The 16947-nt window shown below is 38.0% G+C and overlaps 1 protein-coding gene across 1 annotated transcript; it reads left to right on the top strand.

The window, feature by feature from the left end:
- Nucleotides 1-13109: 13109 nt before the first annotated feature.
- LOC110920152 (probable serine/threonine-protein kinase At1g54610) lies at nucleotides 13110-16724 on the top strand. Its single transcript, XM_022164385.2, has 7 exons — nucleotides 13110-13709; nucleotides 14472-14756; nucleotides 14846-15163; nucleotides 15243-15470; nucleotides 15969-16069; nucleotides 16149-16272; nucleotides 16342-16724. The coding sequence occupies exons 1-7, from the start codon at nucleotides 13347-13349 to the stop codon at nucleotides 16690-16692; spliced, it is 1770 nt and encodes a 589-aa protein (XP_022020077.1). The 5' UTR covers nucleotides 13110-13346; the 3' UTR covers nucleotides 16693-16724.
- The last annotated feature ends 223 nt before the right edge of the window (nucleotides 16725-16947 follow it).

Raw genomic sequence — 16947 nt, 5'->3', positions numbered from 1 at the left:
CCAACCACAGCACCACTCTTGTCGCCTTGAACTTCGAGAGGTTCTTTACCAGAACGGGGAATACGAACAATCTTCTCCTTGCATAAGATCTCTACTTGTTGTTGAGATAACCAATCCATCCCGATAACGATGTCGAAACTACCCAGAACTCTGGGAATGAGATCGGTAGAGAAAGTCTGACCAGCGAGGATAAGATTACAACCCTTGACTATGTGCGCGGCTTCTAAAGTCTTACCATTAGCTAACTCTACGACATGCTTGGTGTTTAAAGGAGTTGGTGTACGTTTAAGCATTTGACTAACTTTTAGAGACATATAATTGGTATCGGCACCCGAATCAAATAATCAGTAACATAAAAGTTGTCGAGAAGGAACTTACCCATCACCACGTTAGGATCATTCCTTGCATCACCCTGACCCAACACAAATGCTCGACCCCTAGCGCCGTTGTTATCATTGTTTCCCCCGTTGTTGTTCCCATCGCCCTGATTATTGTTGTTGTTGTTCTGGTTCTGGTTTAACTGGGGGCAGTCTCGCTTGAAGTGGCCTTCAGCACCACACTGATAGCATTCCCTGTTGCCTCGTTGCTGTTATTGCTGCTGGTTTCGTGGAGCGGGTGGTTGTTGTTGCTGGTTCTGGTTCGCAGGTCGTGAGCTCCTGCAATCTTTAGCTTCATGACCCATCTTGAGACACCTCTGACAACGACCCTTGTTGCACTGGCCATTGTGGTGCTTGTTGCAAGTGTTGCACCTTAGGAGGTTTCCTCGATATCCACCCTGCCTTTGACTACCAGAAGATTGCGGACCAGGGCTCTGGTAGTTATCAATCTTTCGCTGCTGTGCCTGGGACTGAGCTGTAGCTGAACTTTAGCTGGAATCCCCATCCCATTTCCGCTTGTTGTCACTGGGAGTGGCGGAAGTAGTAGCATTTGTAGCACTGATACGTTTAGGCAGCCTGTTCTGTTCCACTGCCTGATCTGTGAGGCGATGAGCAAGACGTGTAATATCCTGGATATTAGCAAGGTAGGCCGATGTTACATGACTTTGAATTTCTGGTGCTAGCCCTTTGAGATACAACTCAATACGCTTGATAGGAGGGTCCACCATAGTTGGACACAAGATGGCCAGCTCGTTTGACCTTTTCGTATATGCCTCAATCTCTGACCCCGTCATTTTCAGATTATAGAACTCCACTTCTAACTTGTGGATGTCATCCCGAGTGTAGTATTCCCGCTTAATCAGTTCCTTGAAATCGTTCCAAGGGGTGGCGTTAGCAGCTGCCAACCCTAACATCTGAACTTGCGCATTCCACCAAGCCAGCGCAATGCCTTCGAAAGTACCAGTGGCATACTTCACCCTGCGAGCCTCAGGGCATTCACATATCTCAAATACGGACTCAAGCTTTTCAATCCAATGGAGGAGTCCAACTGCTCCTTCAGTGCCACTGAATGTGCTAGGACGACAGTCCATGAAAGTCTTAAAGGTGCATACAGGTGGCTGAGCGTGTTGACCTCCTGCTTGTGTGGCTGCAAGTGCCGCAGCAACTTGTTCGTTAATTAGAGCCGTCAACTGGGCTTGAGTCATGTTAATGCGTCCAGCCATGATCTTCATATCAAGGCAACATAAGTGAGAGAGGTTCGCGAAAGATGCGATGACAGAAGAGAGTAAGCACATAAGTGTTCTCAAGCAATAGTCGTTATGTTTATCTAAGCATATCATGAGCAAAGTTCTATGTAATCTAGCAAGTAGGCAATGTAAACATGAATAGTAGTACCTATAGTGTTAAGTCTTGCACGTGGAGCGAAGCGCCGTTGTGGATCGTTGAGCACTGTACAGGTTATAGTCTGGTTTTAACAAAAACTTTTTCCCCTTTATTAAAACCAAGTTCTCTAACCAATGGCTCTAATACCAATCTGTCACACCCCCAAAATCCACACGCGGAGTATCACCGCATGGAGGCGTGACATGACCAGGATCAAGCCACCAATCATATTGAACATTATAAGTAATAAGTAAAAGTCATTCATCAATACGAAAGGTGATCAAAAACCAAAACATAATCAAGTGTGTAGCGGAAGCAATAATGTAAAAACCCAGCTTAAGTAATAAGTTTGAAATGTCATAATTGATAAACATGGCATCCACGATCCATATCCACAACGACCGCGCCCCCCAGTGCAAGCTCCATGAGTACCTATTGACTTGCAAGGCATGTAACAACGAGTCAACAACAAAGTTGAGCGAGTTCACAGCTGGTTGTTTAGTTATAGTATTCGTTTCATAATTCACGTGTTCGTTTTGTAAACCATGTATTGTATTTATTTGTATCGCGGCCTTCCAGGCATGTTTGCGAAGATTAGTGGGGGTTTCCCATGTATTCTAGACTAGTGGTATTTGTATCGCGGCCCTCCAGGCATGTGTGCGAAGATTAGTATTCGTATTGCGGCCATTCCAGGCATGTGTGCGAAGATTAGTATTCGTATCGGGGCCATTCCAGGCATGTGTGCGAAGATTAGTGGGGGCTTCCCATGTTTTACCAGTCTAGCTATATCTATAAGTGACCTTCTCTAACGAGGTCAGTGGTACGTATTCCAGTAACGATAAAAGTACAAGTAATCATTCAATCCCATTCCCAACCCTGGGAATCTCATGCCTTGGTAAGAGTGTGAACTCACCTTGGTTTGCTCGGCAGATAAACAAAAGGTCACTTGAGCTGTATGTGGTCAACCACGTCCTAACATGGTTACCATACAAGTCAGGTCTATGGTTTAAGTAGTTCACGTATATGTTCTACACGTATTCTAACAAGGTGTGTACAAGTATTGATCATGGCATACACATGTAATTATGGCAGTTAACATCAGTTCATACGAATTCAACAGTTAGCATACCCACAAATATACACAACCCAAATGTGCGGCCCAAATAGTTGGGCTCGTAACAGTATGCAAGTCCAAAACAGTGTGCACGTGTATATGGTCTCGAGTCGAGACTAGAGATCCCGAGTCGAGACTGTGCGGTCTCGAGTTGTAGCCTACGAGTTCTCGAGTCGCAACTGAGGAGGTCTCGGGTCACACATGTACTAGTCGAGACTAGATGGTCTCGAGTCGCAACAAGACCCGCAACCATGGTCTCGAGTCTTGTTGTTTGTGTGCTGATGATGATGCGTGGTCTCGAGTCGAGACTAGGGATCTCGACTCGCAACCTATGTCGAGACTGAATGTGTAACAGCTTCCTAATTTGCAGCTCATTAATTTCGTAATATCAGCAAACAACTTTGGCAGTTTCTAATCGGATCAACCAACATTCAATTCAGAAATCAAACATATTCATATTACCCTAATCATCACCAATTCAAGAACAATCGATTTAATCATAATAGCCCATTACATCTATTAGGTTCTAGGTTTAAATCATGCAGTCCGGTTTATAAGACATCATCACATAATCTCTAATTCTATACCAAACACTAATCTCATGACCAACATGTGAGTTCGGATCAATCATTCAAAGACAAAAATCAAACATACATCATGTATTCATAGTTTATCACAACTTCAATGATTAAATCATTATGCATAACATCGAGTATCATGTATTAAGCAAACTAACCATGATGGAACGCTAACCTTAATACCGAATAACTAGGCCAAATCAGATGGGGCTTCGGCTGTGATGATTTCCGTCGAACAAGAGAGGAGAGAAGGAAACTAGGGTTAGGTGTGTGTGTTTAGTATTTGCAAGTTATGAGAAACAAACCCCTAGGTTGGATATGTGTATTCGCATAAGGGAGTGGGCCGAACCCACCGATGGGTTGCCCTCTTGGTCTAGAGTCAATCAAGTGGTTGCGAGTGGGGTTGGGCCGAGAGAAAGATGTGCGGCCAAAAGCAAAGTGTGCGGCCCATATTTGATAACACGTAACATAATAAACTCATAACATTCAATGCAATCATCCACATCAACTAGTCACGTAATGTTCATACAAGTTCCAATAAGCACAAAGAAAGGTTCTGGAATACGGGTTGTCACAGTTTTCAAAAGGATTATACCCAGAAGAACCTGGGTAGGTCGGGATTGGGTTATCAAAACCCATAGGTGGCTCAGGTGGTGCATAAGAAGCTGGCGGAGGTTCAACCTCCGGCGCCGCATTCGAGGGCCCACCCATCTGGGGGTCCTCTGGAATAGGGGGATAAGAACTCGAACCCCAGGGAGAACTGAAACGAGGTCCCCCACCCGTACGGACATGCGCGCGTTCCTCCTTTGCCTCGGAGGCTCGGGAGGTGGCTGCGGTGGCTGCTGCGGTGGCTCCTCTACAGGAAGTGGCGGTGGTGAGATAGCTTGGAGTTGGGGTTCAACCAAAGGTGGCTGAGCTGGAGAGCTATGGTAAGATGGGGTAAAGAACCAATCAAAAGTGGCCATTTTCTCCTAGAACGAGTCAGGCCCATTGTAAGGTGATCCCTGAAATGGAGATCCACTCGATATGCTGATTGGGTCCTGGCGTTCCGGTCTGCATCTCCAGATCCGGATCATCGTCCGTTTCCATCCCTTGAGAGAAATGGTCCTCAGGGCCCAAGGGGTTGTAACCAAGAAAATCGTTAACATAATCGTTCGGGTTAAACTGTCCCGGGGAGTAGAGGGAATCAGAGTGGTGAAACGAATGGGATTGCAAAGAGTGGTGTGAATGGTAGGACTCGTGAGAATGGTGAGATTGCTGAGAGTGGTGTGAATGTTGGGGTTCATCAGGAACAAGTGGCCTAAAGGACGGGTGGAAAGAAGGCGATGAGCTTAGCGAGACTGAGTGTCTTGCCGGCTCAAAAGGTTGACCCCACATATCGTGAGAGTCAGAGGTGGAAAAGGACGCCGATGGAGTGCGTCTATGAGATGGTCCTGCTGACGACGGTCCCCCACGCATGGGACCCTTGCCTCTTCCCCTTACTCTTGGAGGCATGCTGATGAATTTCCTGTTAGAACAAGAAAACAAAATAAAATAAAACATAATAACAGCAAAGGAAGTAAAAGATACATCCTAGGTCATTTGCCTAGACTCGAGAGTCTAAGGAATGTGCTTATTGTGTCATTGAGATTAAACACAAAAGGTTAGTGTTTAATTCACTCAATGTTGGCTCTGATACCAAGCTGTCACACCCCAATATTCCACATATTGCCCGGTGGGGAGTATCGTGACGTAGTTGATATCATCATTGTCAATACACACAATAATATAGCACAGCAGAAGGCTGGGTAAAATAAACTATTACAAACCATAACGTCTGAGCATTCGAGTTTATGAATGTACAGACAGGAATGTAATAAGATCCACAGGCGGATCATAATGTACAAAGAAACAAAACTACAGACTCCGGGTATCTATGGGATTTGCAAGATCCTCTATGACACCCTATAGCTCCAGCCTATTTCGGGAAGTACCTGTCAAATCAATCTTTAGGAAAATACGTCAGTTTACACTGGTAAATACAATTTAACCGACTCATTTTGAAAACATTTAAGAAAATTGATTTAGGTGCACATGGCACAAATCATTTATAACTTGGGACAATCTTTATTAAAATCTTGTATACAGTTTTACATATTTGTCATACATGTGGGGCCGGTTTGAAAGCCGGACATGATTAACTGACTCACCGCTTATAGAACCCACAAAGGAGTTATCCCCAACTTGTGGGTAATTTAATATTTAGCATTTGCATCTGTCAGGTGCATGCCTGCACCCCGTGTATAGGTCGTGGCCATTAATATCCTAAATGAGTTGAGGATATCCAGGACACGGTCGTTAACCCCCAAATGTTTATGTTATCAAAAAATACAGATTAAAACGGGTTATGCGGATTTATTAAATCACAATCCGATAAAATAATATCATACCCAACCAAGCGGTATTAATGTACCGTATCCCAAGCCCGTATAGGGAAAATAAGTTAAAAGTATTTACCTGGTGATAGCAGTAAATTCCTAAGGTTCTTGAAAGGCACTTTTTACCGGAAGCTATTAATCTGTATAGAAGGTTTAATTAGCCTATTAGGATGCTAACGGGTCTTTAATTAAGTCAAGGACTTAGACCGGCTAGCTAGAAGGAAACCTTACGGTTCTAAACGCTAGATTAAGCGGAGACCGGGATAGAATGTGATTTAGACCCGACAAGCCTGGATACTTGTACAATAACTAAATACATTCTGGAAAATGAGAATCAAATGATAAGGTTAAGCCCATTTCGGTTATTTTACGTAAACTAGTCACGTAGACCGATCCGAACGCGTAATTGCGTAACGGGTAACCAAATAAATTACATACAGGTCTTAATCGTTATTATGCTCAAAATATGTTAATATATCAAGAACATATTATCATGTATGCCCAAAAAGCAATTTAAACCCAAATAAGTCCCATAAGGGCATTTTGGTAATTTTAATGCCCATAAAAGAGTTTATTTATAAAACTGAGTTCCAGGTCTGATTATACTTAGTAAAAACATGTATTTTAATGGTTATATCAGTAGGATGCTTTACACATGAGAAATATACCTTTTATAACCAACTATGCACCGTAGGGGTATTTTGATAAATTTACATAAGCTTTTAAAGGTCAAGATAGACTTCTGGGTTTACTGTAATATTACATATATTAGCTTAAAACATTAGTAGGTAATGAGTTTCATAAGCTAAATATAGTTTTGACCCATACTAAGTGCTAAAAACGCTTAAAATGCGATTTAAAGGGCTATTATGGTAAAAATAGGAAATCTGAGATTTTGGTCAGTTTATAAAGTTCAAAATATTATATTTATCAAATAAAATTAGTAGCAAAAAGTTTGGCATTAAAATGTTATGTAAAACTCATTTTATGGATGAAAAGGGTAAAACCGGCAATTACCGAAATTAGGCTATAATCCTATGTTATGCTCAGCCTAAAAATAGATAAAAATCTTCAAAAATCTCAAAATATTATTTAACATTAGTAGGCAAAAAGTTTGGTGTCAAAAATCGGGTTTAGATAGGCTTTATGCTAATTACGCCTTTTAAATACTAAAAAGTCCCTTAATTACGCTATTGAGCATATCTCCTATTCTAGACCTCAAACTGATGTCAAATTTTCGGGACATGTCTAAATATCAGTAGCAAAGGTTTTAGTTCATTCACATTGCTAAAAATCTTGGTTTTATATAAAAATGGCGTTTTAGGCATTATTAAGCATAATCACGACCAAGGGTATATAATTCAAACTATTAGGCACCATGCAATATAACTCCAGAGGGTTATACTACTAAGTAATGTGGTCCTAATGAAAGCTTAAAACATGGAAGAATTAAGCTTGAATGAGTCAGAACTGAAAGTCAAAGCAAAAGTCAAGCTTTTGCGACTTTCGGTTATAAACTTCCCTTAGACTATTAATTGTCGGATTAGGACTGATAAAACATGATTAAATATTAATTACCAAGTCATTAGAATGTCAAAATATAATTTAGAACCTCTGGTTTATTAATTTTAATCAAATTTGCAATTTCAGTCCAGTTTGACTTTTTGTCAAACTACTTTGACCTGACAATTAACTGGTCAAACGAGATAATTAGGAGACACCCTTTTAAGGGTTAATCACTTATACTAATGTGGTTCTATAACCACTTTCAATTTGATCAGTGGTTAAGCCACATGTAATTAAAACGAAAGTCAAACTGATTTTACTAAAAGTTTGACTTTATAGTAATTAAGCTAAATTAAACAACTAAACAAGTAATTAGAAGCTTACTAATGGTCCTAGAAATCTTTTCTACACTTGTAATCCTCTTGTTACTGATGAGAGCTCCAAAGCAAGTCCCACAAGTGAAGTGTTTGTAAATGTGTTCAAGAACACAATCTGGTTCACTTATATAGTAAATTCCATGCTTCTTGATTAATTCCAGGTGTTTTTAGGGGCCCTAGGATCACCCCAGGTGTCCTAGCTAGTAAATTTAACCGACATATAGCTCCAAAGATCGTTACAACCTAGACTAAGGCGGTGGAACAGCCAAACCCGCACCTGGCAAGGAATTTCTGTTACTGGCACTCTCTGGCGGGCCGCGTAAGCCATAGAGAAGGCTTACGCGGGCCGCGTGGGCCGGCTGAACTGGCAAAACGATTTTAAATGTTGGCAGCCTTAGTCCCTGATGCTTTTTAACCCCTTTTAACTTTGTTGTTGACATGTGAGGCCCTTGTAGTCAGTATATTAAGGCTCCATGATGAATAAACTAACTTCGTTAGGCTTGGGTTCGTTAAATTTCTTCATGAAAGCAAGTTTCATCAAGTTGACGCTTTTAACCCAAAGTTTGAAAAACATGCTTAACGATCTCGGAATCACGTGAAATTTTTTACCACATATTCTCGGGAGCATATTTGAATATTTCGAAGCCTCGGTTTCGTTAAAAGGTCACTCAGAGGTCAGAATTGACATATTGACACTTTCAACCCTTGTAATTTATAATCTCCCGATTATTTTCACGAACGACTTCTTGTATTCAATTGATCACCCGTTTAAGAATATTTTCTTCACGTATGGTCATTCAGAGGCACAAGTTTGGCATGTTGACACTTTTAGTCCTTCTGTAAGCATAGTTTCACTGTTTGTCAACCTTAGTCCCTCAAACTCAATCTTTCTCACAATTAAAGTTTAGGACACGTGTCTATACATAATTGGACACGTTTTTACGTGGTGTTACATTAAGTGCTTTATATGTTTATTCCTAATATATTTCATGTCAGATACAAACCAAAATTACGAGCCTAGAAAAATTAAAAAGGGCCTCGAATTTTTAATTCGCTTTGGGCCCCCGAAATTCTAGGACTGGCCCTGTAATTTAGACCCCTTGTTAATAAACTCTATCGTCGACAATTTAAACATGAAACTCTAAGAAACAATCATTTTAGACCCCCTGTTAATAAAAATACATAGATACGAGGTGATATTTCTTTGAGTTATCAAATCTTATAATCAAAATCCTGTTCAAACACGAAACTTATGCGACTATAAATGATTTGGAGGTTAGGAAAATATTCCAAAGCACGTCTTGGATTGTTGCACGAAAACAAATCTCTAAACGTGTTATATAATGTGAAACCACAACGTTGTTTGGTTGTTTTCAAGATTTTATCATATCTCCATTTAAAAATGATATTTTTCTCCCTATTTGAAACACCCTTGACCTTTGTAAAAGGAGAAAAGGCATTTAATCATGCTGGATTGATTTGAAGTGGAAGTAATAATGGGAATATCTCTTTCTTGCATAAAAAGTTCTTATTTTTGTTTATTCCTATGATTTGTATAAAAGGATAATGGTAACCCCACGGTCCACCACTTTATTTAGAAAATTCAAACTTGTTACTTGTCAGTTTTTTCACACAAAGTCAAAATTTGCAACTTGTTACACTCTTACCTACTATTGCTACCACATGTTTTATGTAATAGATCTAATCATTCTATTTGCGAACTTTGTGAACAAATAATGGTCATTGATTTACACACGTATATGGTTAGGATTTCATCATCAAATCGTAAAATACACTAGTGTATTTCATCATCAAATCCTAGCCATTGATTTATACACGTGTACGACCAAGATTAGTTCGCTCAGTTCGCAAATACACTAGTGTATGGCTTGAAGGTATATTTTGTTAAAGGTATATCTAGATAGGGTGAGGTTCTAGTGTTCACACATCGCAAATATACTAGTGTGAATACTAGAACCTCACCCTATCTAGATATACCTTTAACAAAATATATGTCATGGAAAGAATTTCGAAGACCCATCAAAACATGAAACCCAAGATCACTTGGAAAATCAATTCATATCCAAAGAGTGCGTATCCCTACTTGGTCTGGTGAGAGTAGGTACCCCTTAATTTATTTTAAAAAACTTGAATAATTTTTAAAACCATAAATTATTTTTATAAACTAAAATTAATTTTTTTTAAACAAAAAAAGGAGGGTACGACGGAATTGGAAAGTAATGTGGCTAATTTTATAAACTAAAATTAATTTTTTTAAACAAAAAAAAAAAAGAGGATGATTTAGGGTGGTGAATGGTATAAGTAATGTGGCTCGACGGAATTGGAAAGTATTAGGGTAGGATAGAAATTTAACCTTTCACCCTCACATCTTTTATTATAATAAACTTGTTTTAATATTTTTATAGTCACAAAGATGTCTTTGTTTAGATCGGGCCAAATGGAGACCTTTTGATGTGTATTTTGTTTTTGTTGCTGCGTAGTATTTGCTTTTGCCCCCGCTAGACTGCTAGCTCCTTGCTTGCGGGCCGTTTGTTATCGCTCTAAAAAAACGAATGAGATGTTAAAAAAATGTCTTTTTAAAATACAAATACACTTTAAATTAATTTTATTTCTATTTTTTACAGCGTTTTAACTACTTGTTCTCGTGATACTTTTAAGTTTCCATTTGTCAATCCTAACTTAATAAAAGAATTAACAAATAACATGGAAGAACATTTTGCTATTTTCGCATGATGTTTCGATTAAAGTAATTAGCAGTTTGATTAAAATAAATTATATGCTGCATTTAATATTTATTATATTTAATGACAATAAAATATATGCAACACACCACCAATTATTAGCTACTTTTCTTTTTAAAATAGGAAGATGTAAATTATATTAAAACAATTAAATTCCATCATACTTATAACAATTATATGTAAATCATTAACAAGAGTAACATGTTATGTCGGATCTATTATCTTAAATCTCAATCTCTCATCTCATAGTCATTATTTGTTCCTTACTTCAAATCCAATTCAGTATTTATAAATAATACAAAATTGGTTTGTTTGATTCTAAGTTTTAAAAAAGATAAAAAAATATATAAACAAAAAATGGTCTTGGAGTGTGAAATATTTTTTTATGATGTGTTAGATATTTTTTAAAGCGAAAGTAAAATTAAATTTTAGAAATACTTGTTTGTTACACAATTATAATTGCTTCATCGTAAGCTTTGTTTTAGTAGGCTAGTGTTTGCTATTCAAAAAGGGGTTTGTTTTTAATAGGTTTTGTTTTAATAGGCTAGGGTTTGCTATTCAGAAAGGGGTTTGTCTTTAATGAGCTTTGTTTTAATAGGCTAGAGTTTGCTATTCAGAAATACTTGTCCACAACAGTTGCTCGTCAATAGAGGGGCAGGGGTTTGTCTTTAATAGGCTAGAGTTTGCTATTCAGAAAGGGGTAGCGGCGCAGCTTGTTGCTCGCTTACCTGCGATATTGATGTAACTCGACCAGTATTTTATATAATAGATTATTACATTCATATAAAAAAAAGCTTTGTTTTTAAATACAAAAGCGGCTTTTTAACATCTTTATATATATCATTAAGAACTTAACATGGTGACCCCACTTAACTAACTTCGAAAGTACCCTATTCATCTTTATATATACCCTGTTCATTTAAAACTAGAGTCAAATTTGATTGTGATATTTGTCCAAGTTTTAAGATATATATCATATGTAATTAAAACAAAATACAGGGAAATCTTATCATATCTTTAAATAAATATTAGTTTTATGTATACTTGCCAACTACAGTATATTAAATCCAACTACGTTTTAGATGAACTAAAAATCTGAGTAAATCAATGAAAAACTATTGATATTTCTTTTTGGTGTCAGATTAGTTTTTATAAGATGATCAACAACATATAAAACGTCAAAGTTATCTATTCGCTTATTGTAAACCATTTCTAGAATCAACAAATTCGAGGCAAATATTATGAATTTGAAAAAAAAAATCTTTTAATTCAAGTTCTAAGTCAAATATAACAAATTTGAAAAGACTAGGTGTTATGGGGCGTTGAAGGGGCGTCACCCTTGCCACATCAGCCGAGCGCTGTTGAAAAACTTTGTTACACTGGGGCTTTGTTCAGGGCTTGAGGCGAGTCATGGGGGTGGGTGAAGGTCAAATGATCGTTGGTGGTGCATGGGGAGCCCCCTACCCTTGAAACCTTTATAAAATCTATCATTGAAATGCAAAACATCCTTTTGTATATATAATAAAACTAGATTTTTTTAATATTTAACGAATTTTACTCTTTCTTAAATATTAATTATACTTTTGATATTTAATTTCTTATTAAAGTAGTAAATAAATACACAAATATAGTGATTACTCAATATCAAGAGCATTCACATCCTTTTCACCATTTTACTAGTAAATAAATACACAAAGATAGTGATTACTCAATATCGAGAGCATTCACATCCTTTTCACTATTTTACACTATAATTCCATTAAAAACAACTACATATTTTCTCTCATATCAATTAAATAATATATTTTTTATCTTTTTATCATTACCTTTTCTTTTTTCTCTACTCACAACCACTTTCAAAATATATTTAAAAAATTTATAAAGAATGAACAGTGTGCCTTCAATTATACAAATAAACAGTAACTTTTTATCTTTCCTCAACTTACAACCATTTTTTTATAATATAAAGATTCCTTTCACAGAAATTTGATGGACAAGATATGAATGCTTATAAGACCATTCTGTGTGAAGGGGCATGAAAATGAGGCGTTATGCGGCATGTGGCAGCCACGTTAGAACGCGTCAGAAAAGTGGTGTGGTGCAAAAAAGAGAGAAGTGGAACGGGGCGTAAAAGGGTGACATTATTCGACACATGACACTGTTATTATTATTATATACTTAAATAATATAAAAATCTATTAAATCCAAATAAAAAACATTAATATTAATTGCATCAAATTACACACGGTCACGTCGTCTCACACTATGCCCTTCACACTGATGGAATTCCTATCGCCTCTTCAACAACGCCAGCCTTCACATGGTATCTAGGATGGTACACCTGACGTGAAATGACTTCCACGCTACTTTTCTACGCCCACACTATATAGTAAAGCATGATCTCCTCAACAAACAAAGAGAGCCTCTTCATAACTAAAGGGAATGTTAATTAATGAAGCGACAGTGGCAAAAATGTAATTATGCAACCAAACCAAGGGCAAAAAGTGAGTGACAAAAACAACTCGAATCAAAATCCAAATCTAAACAGAGTGAACAAAAAAGACTTCAAAAATCTGACTTCCTTTTTAGCTTCTTCTTCCTCTCTCTCTCTCTCTCTCTCTCTCTAGAATTTCAGTGCAACTTGAACTGCAAATCACCACCGGAATCTTTCACCGGCACCACCGGCAAATCTTCTCACTGCTCTGCTCCTACCGGCCGTTACACAATTACAATATCTCAAAACCTAATGCACGAACAACAATCAAAACCGTTAACGGTTATTTCAAACCCTAGCTACCTCTTTCAACACTTTATGGCCAATTAGCTCAAGCTATGGGCTGTGTGTTCGGTAAAACAGCAGATCGCCGGTCAAAGTCAACCGTCCGCCGGTCAAAGTCAACCGTCCGCCGTGACAGAGCGGAGGAAGCTCAATCTACAACCGCTACTGATACGAAAACTGGAGAAAACGTAGAGGAGGTTAGATCGGACGGAGCTAGGGTTGATAAAACGGTTGAGAAGAGGATCCGGCAAGCTGTGGTCGCCGGAGATGCTCGAGCGGCTGAAGGACGGCGGTTGAAGAAGGAGTATAGTTTGAATGCTGCTCCGGCGTGGCCGCAGTGGCTTTCTGACGTCGCCGGTGATGTTATTAGAGATTGGACGCCTCGTCGTGCTAATTCGTTTGAGAAGCTTGATAAGGTAATTTTTTAAATTGATTGTAAATGTTTTTGAATGTGTGTATATGATGTATTTGTGTTATACTTTTTGTGCATGATTGTGAATTGATTTGTAAACGTTTGAATATGTATGACTGATTTATATTCTAGTTTTCTGTGCCTGATTGTGAAATAATACGTAAACCTGAGCGAAACAAATAAACGAATAAAGAGAATAGTTCTCAAAAGAATTCGATAAATTTCTGAATGATGAAACCAATACAACAAGTAAATCTGTCTGGTTAGCCAAATTTTAATTACAAATTGACTAGAAATTATTGAGATTAATACCATAAATAGAAGTAAATTATGCTAATCACACATTTACGCCTTTTAAGCTATGGAAGGAAAGTGCGAAAGTTCGCAAAATTTGGGGGAAAAGGTCTGACAGCTGAGCCAAACAGCCGAACGCTGCTTGTCATTCGATCCGGCTTGTTTAGACCTTTCTGTTGCTTGCTTATGGGCCCTATAACTCCGGTCGTAGCCCAAGTTATGCTTGTTTAAATTGTGGGCCCTTTCTGCCCTGTTTTACCTTATGTGGCTGGTCTATATAAGAATCCGCTAGCTTCTGAATTAGCTCCTCATCAGAACCTTTGAATCTATGTATGACTGATTTATATTCTAATTTTTGTGCCTGATTGCGAATTAACTTGTAAACCTCTGAATCCATATATGACTGATTTATATTCTGACTTTTATGCCTGATTGGGAATTAATTTATGAATTACGTGTTTATGATGATTAGATTGGGCAAGGGACATATAGCAATGTATATAAGGCTAGGGATTTGATCACAGGAAAGATAGTTGCTTTGAAGAAAGTTAGGGTTGATACTTTAGAGCCAGAGAATGTTAAGTTCATGGCTAGAGAGATTCTGATACTGAAAAAGCTTAATCATCCCAACGTTATAAAGCTCGAAGGATTGGTTACTTCTAGAATGTCTTCCAGTCTTTACCTCGTGTTTGAATACATGGAACATGATCTTGCTGGTCTTGCCGCTACACAAGGTGTCAAGTTCACAGAGCCTCAGGTAACTGATCATGAAAACCTCTTATCGGTGATATTGCGTGTTTATCTTATGTTGTTGATGTAAAATGTGATGAAATGGTCTGTTTGTAGGTTAAGTGCTTTATCAAACAGTTACTTTCTGGGCTTGATCATTGCCATAAGAACGGTGTGTTACATAGAGATATCAAGGGGTCTAATTTGCTGATTGACAATGATGGGATTCTTAAAATAGCAGATTTTGGATTAGCGTGTTTTTATGATCCACAAAATAGGCAACCGATGACTAGCCGTGTTGTTACTCTCTGGTACCGACCTCCCGAGCTTCTTCTCGGGGCTACTTATTATGGTGTCGGTGTTGACATGTGGAGTGCTGGTTGCATTTTGGCTGAGCTTCTTGCTGGGAAACCGATAATGCCAGGTCGCACAGAGGTAGAAACGTTTCAGATGCTATAATATATATAAAATATCGAGCATGGTATATTAATATTTGGAAAATTTTAAACTTTAGGTTGAACAACTACACAAGATATTTAAATTATGTGGTTCGCCATCAGAGGAATATTGGAAGAAGTACCGTTTGCCCAACACCACTTTGTTTAAGCCACGTCAGCCGTACAAGAGATGCACAAAAGAAACTTTTAAGGATTTTCCAACTTCTTCTCTTCCTTTATTAGAGAGTCTTCTCGCAATCGATCCTGATGAACGCGTATCTGCTGCTGCATCTCTCAGCAGCGATGTGAGTTTTGCACACTTTTTAATAAAAACACACGTGTTCATTGTGTGATTATGAATCTATAAATGAGTGGATTAGAGGTGACACTTTCACGTTTCATCTCATTCATATGGAAAACGGGTCAACTGGGTCAAATATAAATTATCAGCTGAAAATGAAACGGGTCAAAGGCTGCCTACATTGTCTTAAATTGTCTCATGAAAGAAATGTATCTTATACATTAATAAAAACAAAATCTTCATACGTATTAAATACATTTATTATCTTGAAATACATTTATTATCTTGAAATTTAGCAAAAATTGGACAAGAATCTAAAAGGATGTTGGTGGGTTGGCCCGATCCGACCCGACCAGTTTTGACACATTACACTTAAAGTACTTGTTTTGACCTGAGCTGCCACCTCTAGAATGAATCCACTCTAATTTGAGTGGGCCCGGAAGGACAAAAAGCTGCTGAGTTGGCCCATTTCTTTCTAAATCTTGTGTTCCTGTCTAAACAGTTCTTCTCCACTGAACCTTATGCTTGTGAGCCGTCAGAATTACCAAAATACCCTCCAAGTAAAGAATTGGATGTAAAATTGCGGGATGAGGAAGCTAGAAGGTTTTTAACTTCATTTTTCTTTTTTTTTTTTTGTCTTCATATCCTTTTTTTCCTATATGTTGATGCAACTTTCCAACAGGCAAAGAGGTCTAAGTGCAAAATCGCAAGCAGGTGACGGAAATAAAAAACCAAGAACCCGTGAACGTGCGGGCCGGGCAATTCCGGCTCCAGAGGCAAATGCAGAGATCCAATCCAACGTAGATGTAAGTTAATTTTACTTTAATTTCTAATGACTTGTTAAATATTTTGCTAAAGATCGGTTTCATTTGCAGAGATGGAGAGGTGTAAATCAATCAGATACCAAAAGCAAGAGCGAAAAATTCCCGCCACCTCATCGGGATGCAGCTGTCGGGCATCCTCTTGACATGTCACACAATGGCAGGCCGGTTTCTTTCGGTACAGATGATGGCACATCATTTAGCTCATCAGTTTTTGACTCAAAATCTTCCAAATCAGTCAAAGAACCCGGGACCATGGACGGGCTGTCAACAAGAAAGCATAAGAGGGCCCGTTCACAAACGTCTTCTCGTAAGTTCATACGGGCCTTTTTACCATCCACCATTAGTCTAAATATGGATCTAAGATTCAAAAGTAAAGAAGCAGTTTTTCGCAACAGAAGGTAGATAAATCATAAATGTATTTTAATTTTGAAGTTCATCTTTTTTTGCATTAGTCTAAATATTTCAACACTTTTTTTTTTTTTTTTTTTTTTTTTTTTTTTGTATTATAGTTTTTTGAATGCAATCTGATTCGTTTTGTGGGTTTTCTTTCAAGCCCGAAAGTGTATAAATTATGAACCTGTTTGAGATCTTCATAATAAGTTGTTATTAACCACTATATTGACTAGATGATACATGACTCATTGATATAAAACACAA

Source organism: Helianthus annuus, chromosome 16 (assembly GCF_002127325.2).
Source record: "Helianthus annuus cultivar XRQ/B chromosome 16, HanXRQr2.0-SUNRISE, whole genome shotgun sequence".
In the NCBI taxonomy this organism is placed as follows: Eukaryota; Viridiplantae; Streptophyta; class Magnoliopsida; order Asterales; family Asteraceae; genus Helianthus; species Helianthus annuus.
The sequence above is the reverse complement of the archived record's forward strand: the minus strand, read 5'-3'. Positions and strand labels throughout refer to the sequence as shown.